The sequence below is a fragment of the Coloeus monedula genome (assembly GCF_965178545.1).
Source record: "Coloeus monedula genome assembly, chromosome: 1".
Classification (NCBI taxonomy): domain Eukaryota; kingdom Metazoa; phylum Chordata; class Aves; order Passeriformes; family Corvidae; genus Coloeus; species Coloeus monedula.
In genome coordinates this window covers 6,343,812-6,364,201 of record NC_138781.1, presented here as the reverse complement: position 1 = coordinate 6,364,201, position 20,390 = coordinate 6,343,812, and the positions used below count along the sequence as shown (strand labels likewise).

At 38.2% G+C, this 20,390-nt stretch overlaps 1 protein-coding gene across 1 annotated transcript in view; it reads left to right on the top strand.

Annotated features, from left to right (window-relative positions):
* The window catches only part of KMT2C (lysine methyltransferase 2C), a 193,907-nt gene that overhangs the window by 140,503 nt on the left and 33,014 nt on the right, over positions 1 to 20,390 (top strand). The window contains 12 exon segments of the mRNA XM_082283329.1: positions 1,282 to 1,410; positions 2,619 to 2,738; positions 5,222 to 5,352; positions 6,952 to 7,138; positions 12,413 to 12,517; positions 14,076 to 14,213; positions 14,397 to 14,429; positions 14,512 to 14,631; positions 16,707 to 16,845; positions 17,102 to 17,316; positions 17,432 to 17,505; positions 20,130 to 20,312. Coding sequence (XP_082139455.1) covers positions 1,282 to 1,410; positions 2,619 to 2,738; positions 5,222 to 5,352; positions 6,952 to 7,138; positions 12,413 to 12,517; positions 14,076 to 14,213; positions 14,397 to 14,429; positions 14,512 to 14,631; positions 16,707 to 16,845; positions 17,102 to 17,316; positions 17,432 to 17,505; positions 20,130 to 20,312 — 1,574 coding nt within the window.

The window sequence follows — 20,390 nt, the reverse complement described above, 5'->3', positions numbered from 1 at the left end:
TGGAATTTTTGTATGAGCATCAGGATGAATAAAGCTGTGCCATGGCTTTGATTGGAGTACACAGTGTAGTAATCCCAGGGAAAAAGGAAGAGCCTCTTATTTTGACTCTTGATGTTCCAGGTGGAAAAAAAGAGGTTTTGTGTGAGAAAACTGAACTTGAGTTTTGCCATTTTGTTGCCGTCTTGTCTGTAGGCTCTTGTCAGGTTCAGCATTTCATTGGGTGTTCTACATTTTAGAGTCTACTTGGAAGTTGAGCTTGCTTTGGGAGCTTCAGCTTGTTGGCCTTTGCCAAGCCACTGGCCTTGTTGGTAGAGCTCAGTAAGATCTTTATCAGTGGGAAAGTCTGGGCCATGACCCCACCTGTGGAAGAGTGAGGGTTGCAGTTCTACCACAGCAAAAGTGTTGTGAAGGAGTCCAGCTCTAACAATATTTTTCCCTCCTACAACTTCATGGGGTTTTAGCCCATCTAGAATTATACACCTAAATCCAAAGCAGAACATCAGAATTCCAGTATCTTCTCGGGATGAGAATATGCTTAACATTTCAGAAGCTTTATGGTAAAATGAAGATGTAAGGTCTTTTTGGGGTTATCAGGAAGAGTTAGTTCCCTCTCCCTTCAACACCAAAGGCTTTTTAATGTCATCATACTTTACGTCTATTTCTACCCTGCTTTCCCACAGAATATAAACTAACTTTGAATTATAGTCTTCATCTTCAAGGCTGAGTAATTCCTTTGGGCTGAATTTTGTATTAGATAAGTCAAATTCCTCTTCATAGATCAGTCTGCTTTCAGTCAGTCACATGGCTTCAAGTCATGAACCCACTGCACTAAAAAGTCATTACACTTTAACTTCCAAGTGCAAGCTGCAGTTTTTCAGTGTCTTCTCAATACAGAGAAAGCCCTATCAAACAAAACTGAGGAGGACAACGAACAAAAGGAAGTTTATCTTGGTAAATTGGATCCATATTCTTTGATGGTATGGCTAGAGATTGCTCAGACACTTAGCACAAGCCTCTGAAGGAGGTACCAAAAATTTTCTCTGATTTACATACATTAATTATAGCATTTATTCTCTGGTTTTGTCTAAACATTGTCTCATAGGAGATGTGTGTATAGGTAGGGTGGGTTTCCCAAAAATGTCCAGGGATTATGCTTATCTGTCACCTTTTGAAAAGTCTGTCATTCTCAGCCAGTTTCTCAGAAAACAGATGTAGAAATTTTAGAAATAATAATTTTCTTTCCCTTTTTCAGTTAAAGTTACCATTGCCTCTTTTCTGCAGAAGGTGACCTTATGGATTGTGATGGAAAATCAGATTCCAGCCCAGAACGGGAAGCTGTGGATGATGATACCAAAGTGGCTGAAGGAGCTGATGGGATTAAAAAAAGGAAGCGAAAACCATACAGACCCGGTAGGATGAAGTAACTTAGATCATTGTGTGTCCATTGTTATTTTTTTTCTGTATAATTACAAAAAAAAATTGGAAAACAATATGAAATTCTGAAGTATTCTACTATTTATTGTTGACTGTAGATTTTTTTTCTTATTCTGTTTAAAGTTCTTTTTTTCCTCTTACCGAAACACATTTCTAAAGGTTGCTGGTCAGCAGTGCACTTGTTCTCAGTGTGCTGTCACTTACTTGTAGTAGTTCAGATCTGTGCCTTGTGCTGATCTTAACTTGATATGAAATTGTGCTGTATGTCTATAATTGGTGAAGGACAGTTTTTATGTGTGTATGTATATGTATATCTGTCAATATCTGAACTTCTGAGAACTTTTTGCAGTTATTTTACTTGTTTTCTGAAATATTTTAAAAGAGTAATTTACCAGGTATTTGTGGATTACTGCTGACAGGTGATTTTAATGAATTCGGTTATTGGATGAATTCATTTATTTTAATTTCTTAGTGCAGTTGACTCTTAATTATCCTGACTGAATTAATTAACTATGTGTCCGGGGTGCACAAACACTTGAGTTGTATCCAGATAGAATACATCTATTAGTCATGCATTAGTTTTCTGCAGCCAACAACTCCCTTGGAAAATGAAACAAATCTGTATCTGATACATTTAGATGCATACACACCAACTGCAAAGGATCAGGAGCTCTGCAGTCGGTCTCTAGTGAAGGATTCAGGAGTTTCAGGCACTATGATGTTGATTAATTATCTTTCTATTTGGGATGTGTCCTTCTCTGGTACCATCATTTACAGTGGTGGGCTCTCTAGGGCTATTTGCAAGGGGTTTTTGTGATCCTTTGAGGTTCTTTAATAGGTTTCATTTGGTAGATTGACAGCTAATTCCAGCAACTCATCAGTTTGCCCCAAGGGAGGGGAAAACCAACATCTGAAAGTTGCCAGGTTTGGCGATTTGAACTTCTTGTGGATATTTTACAGTCCTAAAATTCAAGTCTTTTTTGATTGCATATATACCACCTGAGACACAAAAATTCAGAAATGTTTTGTAAAACTCCAAATGAAAATGCCTTCAAGTATCTCAGATTCATTCTTAGACATCTAGATGCAGCAGCCCCCTTGACCTGCAGAGTAATCTTGGCTTTCATCCGTACTGTGAAACGCAATATTTATTCAATATGTTGAATTTTTGCTTCCTTGTTAAGGTATTGGTGGATTTATGGTACGTCAGAGAAGTCGTACAGGGCAGGGGAAGACCAAAAGATCTCTCTCCAGGAAAGACTCTTCTGGATCTGTTTCTGAACAGTTGCCTGGCAGAGATGAAGGTGAGTGCAGGAATTTGGTTTTAAATTTATTGCGTAATGCAATAAAAACAATACAACTCATCAACATATATGTTTGTCATGTTTGTAATAAATGGCTTTATTAGTTCAACTGAAAATACCCATTCCTGCATAGCTATAATTTTAACAGAGCCCATGATTTACAAAGAAACCGAAATAATGAATTGCAGGCTATTGTAGGAGATAAATAGTGAGAATTATTATTATTATTACTAAGTTAGATTTAGAGCAGTCCTCTTTCTGATACACCTTTCTCCAGATGTAGCCCTTGTCCAGGGGTGTCTTCTGGACCATCAGTTTTAATACTCAGCAGAGTTTCATATTCCATGAGTGTGTCTAATCAATTTTTATATATCTCTGTATGGTCTGGAAAATCCTTTATTAGAGGGTTTAATGATATGTTATTGTTGCATGAAGAAATAATTCCTTTGTATTTTAAAGTGGGTATCAGATATCTGAGAGTTTCATAAGTTGCCCTCATGTTTAATGTTGCAAAAGATTATTTTTTAAAAATCATTCCATACTAATCTGTGATACAGTAATATTTTCTAGATGTGTGTCATATTTCCCCATGAGTGTTGCCTTTTCCAGGGATGAAGAATCCTTGACTTTGTTGGGTGTCTTTTCCCATGGCAGAGCCATTTTCATGCCTCTGACACCGCAGTTCTCGGTAGATGGGGCATCTAACAAGAAGTCAGATTTTATTCATGGGCTTTTTTCTCTTTCTTGCCGTGTGTGATCAGACTAAATTATTCCATCCATCTGGAGTTGTTCACACTAATCTAGAGAACGTTGAGGTATCATTCAGGGCAGATGTGGAATATGTTTAATTCAGAGCCTGCTCCCTGGAAAGTCAGCAGAAGTAGGCAGCTGCTTCTAAAGAGTGGCCGGTACCACCCCAGTTAAAGACCCTGGCCTGTGATTTCTCCTATAATCCCTCCTTTCTATTTAGCTGTTGTGTTTTTACCCTTTGTAGAGCCAGATCAGTTTCTTGCTGTAGATTTGTACAACATGGTGGAGACTGGATCTTTGCTACAGCATCCAGGCAGTATTATTAAAATCAAACATTAAAATACCGTCTGTGCTTGCATTTGTAGAACTACTTTTTGAAGCCAATAAATGCTTTTTTATCATTGCAACCAGATATTCTAGCTAAGGGCCCAGTTTATGTATGGTGCTTGCTTTCTCTTTAATATTAGTGTTACAGCTGTAGTTTCTGCTTTGTAAGTATTACTTCAGTGTAGCATACTGCCTTATTTTAGGTAGTGCTGAAAACCTTGTGTTAGATCTTTTCATTTCCATAGAGTGTCTGCTCCTGTAAGTAAAAATTTTTTTTAAATGGGCTAAAAAGCTAATTCCCCATTCTGGGTAACACTACAATGCATATTGTTAAAAAGCAGTATTCTTAAGCAAGTATTCTTCAGTTGAAAGTTGGAGCTTCTTTTTTGTCTGCTCGGGCACAATTGCTATTTGAGAAAAATACAAATTAGAAAATCACTGTATGTTTTAAATCATCATAGCTTGCTGAGAGCCTTCTTCTCAGTGGCCAGTACTCATCAGCTTTACCAGGATTTTTTGCACCCTTGTCACATCCATTAATTTTCTCTGTAAAATCTTCCTCTTAGACAGTGTAGAGGTCACAGTGTTCGTAAACCTCATTCCACTCATGGTCCTGTGGATATGCTGCAGGAGATCACTGCAGTACAAAGCAGAGCTGATTTTATTACTATGATAATACCGTTTCTTAAATAACTTGCCAGAGTCCTTAACTTCATGTAATTTGCTTTGGCAAGACAGAAGTAGCAGGACTTGAAAAGTTCTGCATTACCTGCAGTGTTTTTCTTGCCCTGTTGTAATAAAATACTGAGTGATTGATGAGCACTGTGTGCTTTTGTGTTTATTAGAAAAATCAGTGCCACTCTGAAATATGACAGCTGAATAAATGTGTAATTTTTTTTGAAGGGCTTCTTTATAGATTTCTTTTTCTAGGCTGTTCATTGTTTATATGATAGTTCTTTCTTAGATTTAAAAAAAAATAAGTTTTTTACTTTTAATTTGAGAAAAAAAAGCGTATGAAATGAAAGGTGGTTAATGTGTAACTCAACACTGATGTCACTGGAGATACCTCTTCAGTGATACTGCCTTTTCTGATATCTGGTTGAATGGAACCTATAACATCTGTCAAATTAGAGAATTCTTAGGTCACTTGGAGATACAGAAGTTAAAGGTCTGTGTGTAGCTGGGAGGTACAACAGCGATGTGCCTGGTGTCACATCTCGCATTTCCTGTTGCCAGAGCCTGGCTGGTCAGGGCAGTTCACAGCTGCATGAAAGCCACCTTTGGAATGCATCTGGAGTGATGTGCAGTAACCCATGCGCCCAGAGGTAGCCAGATGTGCTGCCACTCTATCTTTAGAGCAAAATACTGAGTGTTTTATTCATTTATGCTCAAATGTTCCTTTGTAGGTTGGACAGAACAGCTGCCAGACACTCCGGTTGAGGAGTCTGTCCCAGCTTCCGAAAGTACTGAGAAAATAAAAAAGCGTTACAGGAAAAAGAAAAATAAACTTGAAGAAACCTTTCCCGCCTACTTGCAGGTAAAGCTGGTGATCTACTTCTTGTGTTGTAAACCCTTCTAAAAGCCTGATCTTCATGTGTTGTTTCATGGTTCATTTAAACCATTAATGTGTCTATTCTGGTTCCAAATTGATCATTCATATGAAATGTGTTTTCTGTAAAGAACTTTCATGGGCTCGTATAGAAATTTGTGTATTATGTTAAATCTCCAGGATTCTGGTGTTCCTTCTCAATGTATTTGGATCTCTGCTTGTTCTGAGAGATGAGATGGGCAGAAGAATCGTTTCTTTGCTCTCTGAACTGACATCTGATGTTTCCAGATTTAGCCCTAAAGGACATCTTAGCCTGATTATGCAGCTTCCTCAACTTCTCATTTTGCTTTTGGAGGATTATAGAATATGATTTGATAGGGGAAACTTGTTTTCCTACAGTTTATGGGTTTATATGCCCTTCATCTCCCTACCACAATAATGTCTGCTCTTCCCTCCCATTAATTTCATGGTGTCCTTTAGCAGGTAGGAAGCAGCAGTTGTGGATAATAACCAAGATATTAATGGTGATTGAGCAACTTCCCTTCCATTAATCAAGTCATAAACTGACTAGTTTATATATATGTATCTCACTGAGGATATTATTTGACTTTTTCTTTTCAGCCACCTTCTTCATGAAAACTATCATGTAGATATTCACCAAACTTCTTGGCATGAACTGTATTGGGATTGGAAGCAAAGAATTAACAGAGAGGCAGAATATTTTCTCTTGAACAGATAACTTGTATTTCATAAGTAGAGAAGTGTCTTGGAAAGAAAATACTTAAACAACATTTCCTTTGGATTAATAAGGATAAATATTTTTAATGCATGTTTTACTCCTGTAAAGCATACAACATTTCTTAGATTTTTTGTTGTTATTACAGTAATTGCTACCGAAAAATCTATTTTTAGATTTATTTTTAAAACTGTATCCTAAATCAAGATTTTAAAGACAACATGGAAACAGAAAGGTTGTTACATAATGAATAAAAGTTGACTTGGAAATTTGATAGGTTGTTGTCAAATTACTGAGCATTCAGGCTTAAGTGAGTGATAGCTGTTACATAGTATTTTAAAAGCCACTTTTATAATGTAAGTTAAACATCTCCAGGTGTTTTGTTACTGCATTTAGACATGAGGATAATTTTGTGAAATGCAGTGTATGGTCATTCCCAAAATTGAACCACAGTTGTTGATCAAGTTGCCCAGTAATGTCCCCCTTCTTCAGCTGTCCTTTTTGTGCAAGGAGAAGTATTTTAAATGATAAACAAAGTGTGATAGATAATATAATAACACCACATTGGTACACTGTCTGTGCCACATACGTGTAAGAAGATGAAAGTTTTTCTTTATAATCTAAGGCATGAATTTAATCCTAAAACTTTGGTTTGTAGCTTCCTCAGGTAAATTGTAGCCACTCCTCATAGCCTTGAAGAGATATTGCCATACTGGAATGCTTGTGAGACTGAGACTGTGTTTTTATCTTACTATTAATCCTTGGCTTTTAATTTTAACTTTGTCATTTACCCAAATTTTTCAGCCAATACAGTGTTCTTCCTACATTGAATTATTATGTCTCCTTTGCAGGAAGCTTTCTTTGGGAAAGACTTACTGGATACCAGTAGACAGAACAAGATGAGCCTGGATAATTTACCTGAAGAGTCACTTCCACTTTCATGTAAAACAAACTTGGCCACCAATTTCTTGGATCCTTCATCTGACCCTCTTCTTAGCTCCACCTCCACTCCAGCTCAGGCAAAACTGGGACCTCAAGGTATACAAACCTAAAGTTAGTGATAATTCAGTAGCTTGTTTTTATTGTTGTAACTGGGGCTTTTCCACTCTCTCTTCCACTTTTCCCCCACTGTTTATCTGATGTATTTTTCAGCATTCTGTATGTGAACTGTCCTTGTGAGGTTAACTAACACTGATATTTAGTGAGATTCAGCTCAAGGGCTCCAGCTGTTTCAGAAAGCAGTGGATAACACAACAAGTGGCACTAAAAGCATATCTGCAACATCTTGACTATAACATCCATGGCTATAAAATCCATGAAAATTAGTTCTGTGTAAGAACAAGCATACAGTTCATTATAGATGAAAACACAGTTACTCTCATTAAAAGATATTTTTAGTAGTCTAGTGAATACTAGTTGGATGAATATCGTCCAACTTTTCTTTTCTTTACTGTTTTAGATGATTTTAGGTTGCCAGTCTCCTCGGAATTTTTGTTTCACCATGTCCTTTCTGAACATGAGTGCCCTTTCCAGGTACAGTTTGTAGCCCCTAGGCAATCGTTTGCTTCTGCTATTGCAAAACCTTACTGAAGGTTCTGCTGAGAGTTTAGCAAATAGCCAGAGGGTTGTAAAGTGCTGCTGAAAGAGCAGCCTCACACAAAAGAGCAATTAAAGCCTTACTGTCTCCTCCAGATTATTTTTTCTCTGTGTGTTGTAGTATATGCTGTTGGCTAGAGGTGTCCTTATTTTTAAAAACTGCTATTATTTCTTGTGCATATTAGGTAATTTATGGCTTGTGTTTCAGCTGATGCCCAAAGTTTTTCCATCTGAAACTGTTTGCACACACTTATCACAGTTTCCACTATCTGGAGAGTCATTTGAAGAAAGGTCACTTACTTGTGCTTGCTATTCAATGAAAATCTGCTAAGTGAAAAGCAAAAGGCTACATTATAATTAAACATTGATTCGTCTACAGTTAAAGTTGTGAGTAATAGACAATGCAAAAGTTCCCCTGAAGGGGAAGCTGCTGGAGAGGAGTGTTTCATGGTCTGTATTTAGTTCCAGCATTACAAGAAGATAAGCTCACTATGACATTTTTCCACTGTGGCTTTCTTTTGAAGCTAGAGGAATTCAACTTCAGAGGTCTTTGCTGGCCTATCCAACTGCAAGATTGAAGTCACTAATGTGTTCATGTGCTATGGTAGTACAGGGCTTCAGAAATTCATGAAGTTGATGTTAATTTAATGATCTATTTTTCCAAAGTTTGAAAGTTCTTCATAAAAAAGCAGAGTTGTAAAACTTCGTAATTTCTTCTTCTTTTTATTCAGAAATAAGTAATAAAGAGGTGGCTATTAATAAATAAATCACTAGCAATGGCTTTAGTGGATAACCTACTGTCTTCCCCATTTGACATGTGAGACACTCAAAGGACTGTGCTTTCTGGCCATAGGAATGTTCTCCACAATTGTCTTGCAACTGTTCAGACTTCCAGCCAAAATTGTGTCCAGATGGAAGCTGTTTGTTGTACTTAGAGCACCAGTGGGTGAAGTCATCTGCCAGTATTGATCAGTTCCAGTGCAATTCTTAACTCTTTGTCTCTGACTTTGTGGGACACAGTTATGTCCACAGTAGCATCCCCCTGTGTGGGGAGCCCTGGTTCACTGGCTGATTGCTGAGCTCCCTTCTGGCTGGAGTTACAGAGGAGCTGCAGATGAGACCAGTGTCCCAGGGCACCTGTGGTGTTTTCATCACTCCTATACAGACCTGGCTGTGGAGCAGGAACAACATGAATTGTTTGTTCCCTGCACTGGGGGCCTGCAGGACTTTGTTGTCACCAGCTGTGCTGTTTTCCTACGGTACTACTTCCCACAAGGATTTCTGACTCCCATGAGAGTCCTTCCTTAATTGCACAGGTCTTTTCCACAAAGAAAATATTTTTCTCTTGTAAACTCCACTTGTGTAATCCCAGGATTAAGGGTTAGATATGTTTATCTTCCAGAGAGCTCTCACGCATCTAAAGAAGTGACTATGCTCTGCTTCCCAGCAGGTCTGTAGCACTGCTGGGGAGGGCAGCAAAGTGTTCAGGCTGCTCCTGAACTGGCAGTGCATTTCAGGGTCATGTTCTGTGATTTGTCTGTTCTCACACCTTGGTTAAGAGTAGCTGAACCTTTCACTAGCTAAAATTGCAGTAGTGATGAGGATTGGCAGAGCTGGACAGAAGAGGGGTTTGGGAATCGTGTTTTTACTATTAATTTCTAGAGAATGTGACTGAAGTGAGCTTTAGGCTCCCGGACCTGATTTTTGTCCGGTTGCTGGTTTTATTTTCAGTTAGAAAAGTCACCTTTCCTGTGTTTTTATAACACCTGGCACTCTGTGCACTCTGTTCTGAATGGCAGCAACCCTTAAAATCACTTCCAAGTGCTGGAGCACAGTGCAGAGTTTTGCTCATGAGTCTCCCTGTCTGTTCATGGGTGAAGTTGAAGCTGTTGATTTGGATCTCTTGCATTCTGAGGACTGTCTGCCTCTCTCTTGAATTTCCTGACCTGTGTGTCCCTGATGAAAAAGAGGCCACTTGATGAGGTGTGTTCTGTGAAGGCTCTGGCAATGTGACCTTTCCTTTAGTTTGAAATAACTTAAATTCATTGTATTTTTTACTGGAAGTGCTGCAAAAGTCATCTGTTCAAGTGGGGTCTCCAGAGAATGCTAAAGAAATTGTTCCTAGACAAAAAGAGAGGAGTTTTCTGAGTCTCTGCAACTGATTCAGGTGCTGCTGGGACATTTTATAGCCAGAAACGTTACTGTGTGATTAAACATCTTGGGATGGCTGCAACCCTTGGGAGAAGCATTTTTATGATTTTGGAATTTCATAAATAAACAAAAGTAACTGCATTTGAGGGATCAGGATCACAAGATAGCATTAGAACTGTACTCTTAGAGATCCAGCATTATAAGCAAATTATTTTCCTTTTTGCTTTGTCTTGGCTTTCATCTCCATTCTGAAAAGAGTCAAATTAATGAGCAGTATTGAGCTATTTGTTTGGCAGCAGATGTCAACCAGCTATTGATTGTGATCTGAAGCAGCTGACTCAGGTGATTCCGTTGTTTCCAAGATAATAGTTAATACACATAGAATTAAAATAAGGAAAAAATAGAAGAAAAAAAGTAAAAACTTGCTTTAGATTAGATGTCTTCTGTGAATTTTATGGGTTATAGACTCCATCCCTCTTCTATCACCAGCACTCAAGTCTTTTTTTATAGTCTTAACAAACACCATTTTGAAAGCAGGATGGTTTTTCCAGTGTATCTCATCTGAAGGCCACTGTGGAATCTGATTGCCTTCATAGTTAGAGACCCTCTAATTTGAAGCCTGAATTTATTCATGGCCAGTTTGTAGCTACAGGTGGTAAACGCTTAATCTTTAAATGTTATATCTTTTCACCTGAGCTCTTCCCAGCTACTTACACAATATATTTATGTACAAATTAGAAGCTGAAGTTTAGGGACTGTTTCTGAGCACAAGGGCTGTGGAGAAAAGCACCGGTAACATAAAATACTAGAGAAGAATTAAAGGCTGCTAATACAGTCCCACTGCTTCCTTCATGGGCTTTTTTCTCCATGATACTTACCTGCCTTCAAGCAGGAATTCAGGAAAGTGAAGGGCTAAAATCAATCTTTCAGCCTGCTCAAGTAATTACATCACCTGTGGTGCCTGGTGTTACTTGCATAATTAAACCAAATTGCCAGAAGGGAAGCAAGTATCTGAAAAACCCAAAACAAACTTCAAAATCCCCCAAAAAACAACCCCCCAAACCCCAACAACTACGTTCTGTTGAGAACCTTACATTTAACAGTACTTTTTGTCAGGTACACAAAATAACTATGCCTGCAAAGTGCTGTGGTTTTGAGGCACTTTTAGATAGTTTTGCTGGTATCAATAGGAGCTGTATTTTGTACATACGTTTAAATGGACTGGTCTGCATTGGCATATTAATCCATCTTGTTGAGTGGCAAATATAAAACCTGATTTAATTAGAGTGGTTTCACCTTGTCTGCATTACAAAAGTAAAAGTGAAGAATAAAAATAGTCAAGTGAAGAAAAGTAATTTTCATTTTGACTTGGTAATGGAAGAAGGGAAAAGGTTTGTCTCTGAAAATCAGCAGAAGGAGCTTGTAATTCGTTGTTAAACGTAGCAGCTTGGGAAGTAGCCTCATGATAGAAGTAAATCCTTGGCACCAGGGTCTGAATTAAGCTGTGTATTCTCCTGGGGTAGTTGGCTTGAAACAATGGGAAATATATCTGTATATGTGTGAGATGTGTGTGTTCTTTGGCTTTCTGGTCTTCTTCAACCTGGCCATGTGTTTGTTTTCCACGTTGTATATTTTATGATTTGTATTAACTCCTTTTTTCTGTTTAATTTATATTTGCCATCTCATCGTATTTCATTGGTCTGGCAGTGTTTGCTCATGTAGTCATGACAGTCTGCAGTTTTACTGAAAAATACTTTTCTCAGTTTTTATTTGTTTGTCAAACATTTTTTGCAAATGTTGTACATCTGTAATAGTCCGAAACAACTAGTTAATAAAACCAGATGGGCCATTTGGAATAATTCCTCTCTAATGAATTGGAGGTCAAGAAGATAATAGTATCCAGAATTTAGTATTTAATATTAAAGAATTTATTGCTAGACCAGGCCAGTTTTTCCTAGATGGCAAAAAACCATGACATTTCTACTCTGGCCATTCTCACGCCTTCAGGTTTTCTTCTGATTTTAAAAGTATCATCTGCAATTTCCATTTATTGACTCTTGCTTTTTATGCTTAGATTTATTTCACTTCCCTATCAGGGTGTAGTAACTAGTCACTTCTGTATTAAGAAGGAGAGTGGTGGTAAAAGAACTGATTTACCTTTTTTTTAAAAAAACACTTTTTTTAGATGTGTAGAACTCAGTGGGCTGTGTCCTATATAAAAACCATTTTTCGACTTATACATTCATGGGCCTTTCTGTTGTAGAGGCTGCAGGTTCAGAGTAGATTTTGGGATTATTTTTCCTCTGAAATCATCCAGTCTTTGTTTCACATTATGTGATTACATTATCACTTCTGAAACCACTAACAACGTAAGCACGTGCAGATGGCTCAGTCCTGGCAGGGAGGGGATGCTGGTCAGCAGAGTCTCTGACCCTAGGAACACTTGCAGCTTAACCCACTCTAGGAGGCCATTAGAGCCTGGTACATCTGTGTTTGGGTTTGCAGCTCAGGAGCATCACCAGAGTGATGTAGAAATGTTGATTTTATTTATTGCATCTTCTACAGGCAGCACCGATGATCCTTTAGCTGATCTTTCTGAGGTCTTAAATACTGACGATGATATTCTTGGAATACTTTCTGATGATTTGGTAAAGTCTGGAGATCATTCAGGTGTGTATGTCCATAGACTCTCTCCAGTAATTGTTTCCTTTTTTTTTCCTCTTTATTATAGAAATATTTGTTGTACTGTATCTGTAGGTCATGCTCTAGGTCGTTTCAGATACAATTTTCATATCTTAAGAACACCTTGGTTTGGAAAAATTTTGGTTTATTCTACCATAAAAATGCCCAACCTTGTCAGCATTTTGTTTTTACTTGGCTCTTTGCTTTGCTGCTTAAGAGAGGATAAAATGTAGCTGCCGTTGTCTCTCATACCTGCGTAGCTTTTTTCAGCATGCAGCTTTTTCTTTTCTTTTTTTTGTTTTCGTGTTGTAATCATCCATTTTATCTGGTTTGGGTCCTGTAGGTCTTGATTTATGCACTTTCCAGGTTGAGAACTCACCCTCCCCATTTGGTAAGAATCTAAACAATGGATGATCCATGGTTAGCAGTAGCCCTCTTTCCTAGTGGTTTTAGCTGAAAGAACTGCATGTGTAGAAACTACTTCTCCTTTGCTGTGTCACTGATTCATGTTTCATTTTCCACTCTGTGGTGTTTGAGTCTAACACAACCTCTAAACTCTTCACTCTGCCTTTAAGAGTCCTGTATCGAGTTTTGCTTACAGCTTTTGAAAACCTTCCTTAGTTTTTTGTGTTCCATGATACAAACCCATGCATTTTCTTGCTGCCACTGTAAATATTACTTCCTGTAGTAGTATGTAGTTTTTATCATAGTGGTATATTATGTAAATGAACAGCATTTTTACCAATGTGAGTATACTAAAGCATGATTAAAGCAGTCAGCGTCAATCCTTTTGTTTTCACTGGATAATGGTTCATCACTCTTTATAAAAGGTTGAGAATAAGTAGAATGGCATATTTCATTATTTTTAAATTCAGGGAGTTTTGGTATCTATTACAGAAATATATTTTAAATGCTGCGGGATACAGTTCTTTTTTCCCAGATTTTTCTCATTTGAGAGATTTATTGACTTGTAAGGGATGTTAGGAAATTTATGTAGTGAGTTATGTTTTCTTAGTGCCAACAAATCACTTTGATGTAAACCATATTAGTCAGGATTTGGTTTTGAAATAGAATTTTTTATAGCTTTTTTTATATTGGCTGCACAGCATTTCAGTAGATATTTTTTGTAATATCTCAAGTGAAGAACATTTGAAGTGAACCTTAAGGTACATGAGGATGAACCATGTTTACTGCTGGCGTGATTCTTTTCAAAGTGTGAAAAACTGTTAAAGTGGAACTCTATACTGAAACCTATACATTCAAAACCATGCTGAACCTGAACTCAGTAGTCTTACTTCCCATTCTTCCTGTTGCATTATATTTGATTAACATTCCTCAAACAATACAATAAACTGGAGGTAAAGAGTGGGAAGGTTTTTTTACGTTTTCTAACCGATGTTTTGTTTTGCCTTGCCTTTCAAATAATAGAAACTCCTGGTTTAGTCGACAGCTCAGTTCTAGGGGAGCAAAACAGGGTTTATGCTCTTTTTTCAATACTAATAAAGTTTTCTATTTATGTCTAACTTACTGTTCTTTCTTCCTCCAGCTGGATTGGATATTGGCCCCATCTCTGATGATCCTTCTTCTCTGCCTCAGCCGAATGTCAACCAGAGCTCACGGCCACTGAGTGAAGAGCAGTTGGATGGAATCCTCAGTCCAGAACTAGACAAAATGGTCACAGATGGTAATTTTTTTGTCCTTAATTTTGGCCTTCTAGAGAACTTCAATAAAAATGATGTTTTCTTTCTTCTTCCCCACAAATGTCACATCTCTATATTATAACAGACCTGTTTGGACTTGGTTGCACAATTACTTTTATTGCTTCCTCTGATGATTCCTTAACCTTTGTTGCCTTTACTTTGTCCAGGTGCTATTCTTGGCAAACTGTACAAAATCCCAGGTACGTGTTCTGATTCTCCTTGTCTTTCATGGAACACAGTTCACAAGCAACGCCAGCAACTCATGCAGAGTTTTTTTTTCAGAGCTGGGGGGAAAGGATGTTGAAGATTTGTTCACAGCTGTGTTGAGTCCAGCAGCCACACAGCCAGCTCCTCTACCACAGCCTCCTCCCCCACCACAGCTCATGTCTTTGCACAGCCAAGGTATGTTCCTCTGGTGCTTTCGTGAGCAGCAGGAGAGTTGCACACCTTTTAGATGCTGATGTGGAAGTAGGACACACCTTATGCTGTGAAAATTGTGGAATCTGCCATTGTTAATTTGTGAAATACTATTCTAAACCTGTTCTGAAGGGAGTATGTGATTAACATGCATGTAAATATTGCTAATAGAAAGGACAGTTATTTGAGATTTTTCTGACATATCGATGCTATTATTTTAGCTGACACTTTGATGGTTTGAAAATTAGTCTGTGATAAAGCATGTGTTCTCTCCTGACTTCACTCTTTAATTACTTTTGAGTAACTCCTCAAGGGTAAGGCAAGAGTCTGTGTAATGCTGATTTACTGAGTCTTAATTTCTGTAAGAATGCAGTTTAACATATTAGCTAGTCCTAATAGAGAGGAGGTTAACTTAATTTAAAATTTATCTTGGAAATTATACTTTATTTTTCTTCATTACTACTAAAATTATCATGACTTGATAGAGCATATTCTTTCTTATATTGAAGGCAAGGGTCAGATTGATTTTATTTATTGTTGTTACCGGTAGAGCTGTTTTTTTAAGCAGTATGTGTGAGTATAATTGAATGTGCTCCTTTTCTCATCAGACATTACCTCCAGTGGGTTTTCCCTGAGCTCATGTAAAGAGTGCCCATTCCTTTATAGTGGTACTGCAAGAAGTACTAGGCAAATTGATTTGACCAGTGAATTAACCATAAGAAGAAAAGTGATTTGTTTCCTAGTTGGATCAATTTTCATAAAAATGAAGGACTTTAAAAACTCTTAGAAAGGACAGTGTTTAAAGTAACTAATGGGTTGATTTAAAGCAAAAGGTAATATAGGTACCAGTGTCTGTTTCCCAGTTACTTGAGTACTTGGAGATAACTCCAGTATTTGAGCTCTGTAAGATTGTTCAGCTCCTCCCTGTGGGAACTGCCATGATGACAAAGTTTTAGATTTACAATGTGGTTCTATTACAGTGGAATGATCCACATGTTTCTGTGAGATAAATCCTTCAGTAATGGGGCAGCTTGCATCAAGTTTCAGCAATTTCAAATAAAATTATTGCTCTCTTCTCATGAAGATGTGATCACACAGTGCAAACCAGAGGCCTGACTCTCCATTCTGTTTGTTTGCCAGGGCTTCACAGTTACTGTGTTTACCAGCTATAATAAAGTGCATTCTCTTAAATTTTGTGTTGCTTACAACTGTAGTTGCTGCATAGCTTATATAACCTTCAGATCAGAAAGAGTCTTCTAAAATGGGAGAATGATACAGTGTCATCCTGCAGATGCATCTGATTCCTGAGCTACTTCTGTGCTTTTAAGGAAATACTGGGGCAACAGTTACAATCCACTTAAGTGATGGGATCTAAAGGCCAGAGTTAATTCTGTGTAGTAACATCTGCAAATACCATCTGCTGGAATGAATCCGCCTGTGCCACATTTGTAATACTGTAATCAAATAAATAACATTTTCTGCCTTCGTACTGCTAGACTGGACATTTAATTAGAAAATGCTAATGCTCATTTGAGTAGAGTTATCTGTTTCATTGGCTACAAATTAGGGAGTTAGTAGATAATGAGGCTTACTTTGGTACAATGCTCAGGAGTCTCAGAAGAGGAGATGTTTAATTCAGGTGGCTAATGATAATCCTGCAAGGACTGAAAACCACCTTCTCCATGGCTTGCTGCTTGGATCTGGGTGTAACAAATATGAAGACCATTAGCTTTTAAGTGTATTACCTCAATATAAAGTGCAGTAGTGTGGCATGGGCTGCTGCAAAGTTTTTGGAAATCCATTTTTGAAAAAAGTTTTATTTTTAGATGAGAAAAAAAATATATGTGTAGGGATGTGATACAGTAGAAAAGAATCCTTTAAGCTTATAGGGAATGATTTAAAACTGATGTAAAATCTTTCCCAAAAATGTAAAGTCAGCACTGTAAAATTTTGAAGCAGTTAGTTTTTCGTTAGAGTAGACACTGTTTTCTCAGTGAAAAGTTCCACCTCTGCAGAAGCAGTCACCCTTTAAAACAGTAATTTAAACTTCTTATTTCCAGGGGAGAATGCGTTTCCAAGAGTGCCCCTCATGAATGGTCTGATTGGCCCCAACCCTCATCTCCCTCACACGGCCCTGGCTGCTGGAGGTGGGCTGGGCACCTTCTCTCCCATTACCCAGCAGCCATACAGTGATGCCAGGTAAGTCCAGATAGGGAATAAAAGATGTTTATCATATTTAGCATTAAAATAAAGTACGAGTAACAAAAACACTGGACAGTGTTGTTGGTTACTAATACTGTGATATTATTAGTTCTTGAAAGCCACCTCAAAACCTTGTATATTCTTGCAGCCTGTTCACTACTGATACAGCAAACAGAATAAGTACTGCTAATTGAGGGTTTGTTTTGTTTTTTTGATACAATCTATAAAACAACCCCCTTTCCTCCTCTGTCAGGGATAAGAATCCAGCATTCAGTCCAATGGTGAGTGATCCCAACAGCTCATGGGCACCAGCTGCTCCACCCCTGGAAGGTGAAGGTGATACCATGTCCAATGCTCAAAGAAGCACCCTGAAGTGGGAGAAAGAAGAAGCTCTGGGTGAAACGGCAACTGTAGCACCTGTTCTCTATACAAATATCAACTTCCCTAACCTGAAGGAAGAATTTCCAGGTGAGTGATTTACTGAATCACGTTGGTAATTTTGCAGTAGTCGGTGTATCTTGATTTGAAGTATCTAAAATAGAATAATCATAGCCTTGTGTATTGACACATTTTTTGGTTGCAGACTGGGCTACAAGAGTGAAGCAGATTGCTAAACTATGGAGGAAAGCAAGCTCTCAGGAGAGGGCTCCCTATGTGGTAAGAAAAATTCCCACCTGTATTTGCATACTTCCAGCAAACATATATTTCATTTATAAGATTATGTTGTTTTGGTTTTTTTGTTTTTAATAACACAAGTTCTAGATTTGGTGGAAGCTCCCTTACTCCAAGAATACCTTTGTAATTTGACCTCTGAATCTGAATACTTCTACCTGCATTCTTTGTCATTCTTGGAATAAACTCGATTAGTACTGTGCAGTCTAAAGACATCAGCTGTGATGAGAAGATCTGTGGCTTCCACTGCCTCTCAGCTGCATTTGATTCATGTCTCAAGTCTTCTTGGCTCTGTCTCTTTCTACACAGAATCTCACCGGTTTATTCAGAGGGATAGTAGCAACTGATCGTGAGATTCCTCTCCCTTTCATCATCCCCTCTCACTGGACTCTTCTTTTTTCCACATTAGAGTTGCTGAAGTCTTTCAGCCATTGAACTAACAATTCCAGAGATGTCAGTGCTCGCAACCCTGCTTTCCTTGTTTACTACTACTCCTTGTGTTCCTGTTTTAGTGTTCCCCTTCTCTGCTTACTCTCTTGTATTGCTTGGTGATGGAAACTCTTCTGATATCTTGCATTTTGTGGGGAGCATGAAAGACTCCATTTCTCTCTCCAAAATAATTCACCTTCTTCACATCTGAGTCAAGTGAACACAGATATTTGTAGCAGCTGTGTGGAGTTACATGGTCATTGATTCCATCCTGCAGAACTTCTGCCATTCAAACGGGGTGACCCTTACGCTTTGTGGACGTCTCTGTTGAAGCCTGTGTACATCCAAATCTCAGAACCGATATTATTGATTCTTTTGGACCTTCCCTACCATTGTTGGCAGATGTTCTTTTCTTTAACTTCCTGGCACACCTCCATTCTCTCCTGGTTCTTGTCTTTGTTTCTTCATAGCAGCAATTGGATGATCATTCTCACTTCACAGCTCTCTGTGGATTTTGCAGTTTTTGGTCTCTTAGCCTTCCCCTTCCTGCCCTTTTTTTCAAATAGTCCCGCCAGTAATCGAACTTGATTCCTCTGCATGTTGATGACTCAGAATTTAGTAGTACTGCCCTCATCTCCTGCTGTCCAAATTTAAAAATTCCCCTTATCTCTGACAACTTTTAAGAGTATAAATCATATCCCAAACTAAGTGTGAGAAGTGGAGTTCTTGATCTTCCTGAAACCCTTTCCACTTGAAAGAATAATTCTCTCGTTTCTTCTTTGTATCACTGAGGCATCATCGTTATTCTGCTTTTTATTCAGTGTTGCAATTTTAGCACCTTTGGACCTTTATGTCATCTTGCCTGTGCCATAGTTAATCTTGGTGATTCCTTCTTTGTAGTTATTTATAAGATAATACCCACTTAAATGGGTGGCATTTACCACTTCACAATTATTTCTACTACTGATTGCTTTATTTTTCATTGTTCTTAAAAAATGCGGTCCTATCCTTGTGATGGGTATCCAAAAGTCAGCAGCAAAAATTATTTCCCATATGTTCAGGAGGAGAGTGCAGGCTCCTGCACACCAGTTTTTACACTGATACTAATCATAATAATGTAATTATTACTAAAGCAAGGTGTGGTTAATTCATCTCAGAACAGTTCTTGTGCTCCTGCCATGCAGCTCCTGCTGGAGTTCCTGGCATTGTGCACACAAGAAGCTGCTGTGGTGCCTCTCCTGAGGGACTTGCACTTTGAGGGGTTGAGTAAAGGCTGAAATGAAATGCAGAGGAGTGTTAGTAAATTTTTACTATAGGCTTTTTACTTAGCATGCACAGTCCTATCACGTACAGGGAAAAATGACAGTGATTTTTCTGCTGCTGAGACATGGGTGCTCTCATCCATGTCACTGTTTCATTGCTGGGGGGGAGAAGTATTAAAGCCTTTTCCTCTAGTCAACTCCTACTTGACAGCTGCAAATAAATTTGTGAAAAAGAGGATGTGGGGGTTTGGTTCAGAAAAGAAATCACATCCTAGATTGGTGGTAAAACAGACTCTTTGAAACTTCCATTAGATACTTTAAAGTGTCACTATGGCTGTAAAATGCCTCATTGAAGAGGAATTGCTGTGTCTCTGTACAGTTTTTCCTGATCCGTAAGCCCGTGTCCTATGTTTATACTGTTAACTGTTAACAGACTCAGATCTTTAGAGGTCGTTTAATGGACTAGACTGTATTTTTCTTGTCACTGATGGTCTCCATATTAGGGGCCTTTATTGATCCAAATATCATCTGCTGTGCTCAGTCTTCACATTGTAGACCATACCAATATGTGATTTGAAAGGTAAACTGGTGGGATTAATGATTTCTTGGCACAGCACAGTGCCTGGAACAGACACTCCTCCTGTATAGAAAAGCTTTGCTAATAGGTTTACTAATTTAGTAATTGCTAGTAACCTCTTAGTTCCTTCTATATATGTTAAACACAGAATTTCTATAGAGGTGAAGTATTTTCTGTTTGGAATTATTTTTGAGGTGCATAATGTCATTTCCACAAGGATGTGTGTGATTAAAACAGGCTGTACAAATAATTTGGTGATAGATTTTGTAGGAATAACAGTGTGCAGTGTGCACACTCAGTAGAAGAAAATAAGGCTAACTGCATTTTTTCTCTTTTTCCAGCAAAAAGCCAGAGATAATAGAACTGCTTTGCGCATCAATAAAGTACAGATGTCAAATGACTCCATGAAAAGGCAGCAGCAACAGGATAGCATTGATTCCAGCTCACGCATCGACTCCGACCTCTTTAAAGATCCATTAAAACAGAGGGAATCGGAACATGAGCAGGAATGGAAATTCAGACAGGTGTGTAGCACTTAGGGCGTTTTGTTATTTTCTTCCTTCTTTTTATTGTGTTGTTGGAATCTGATGTAATAAAATCAG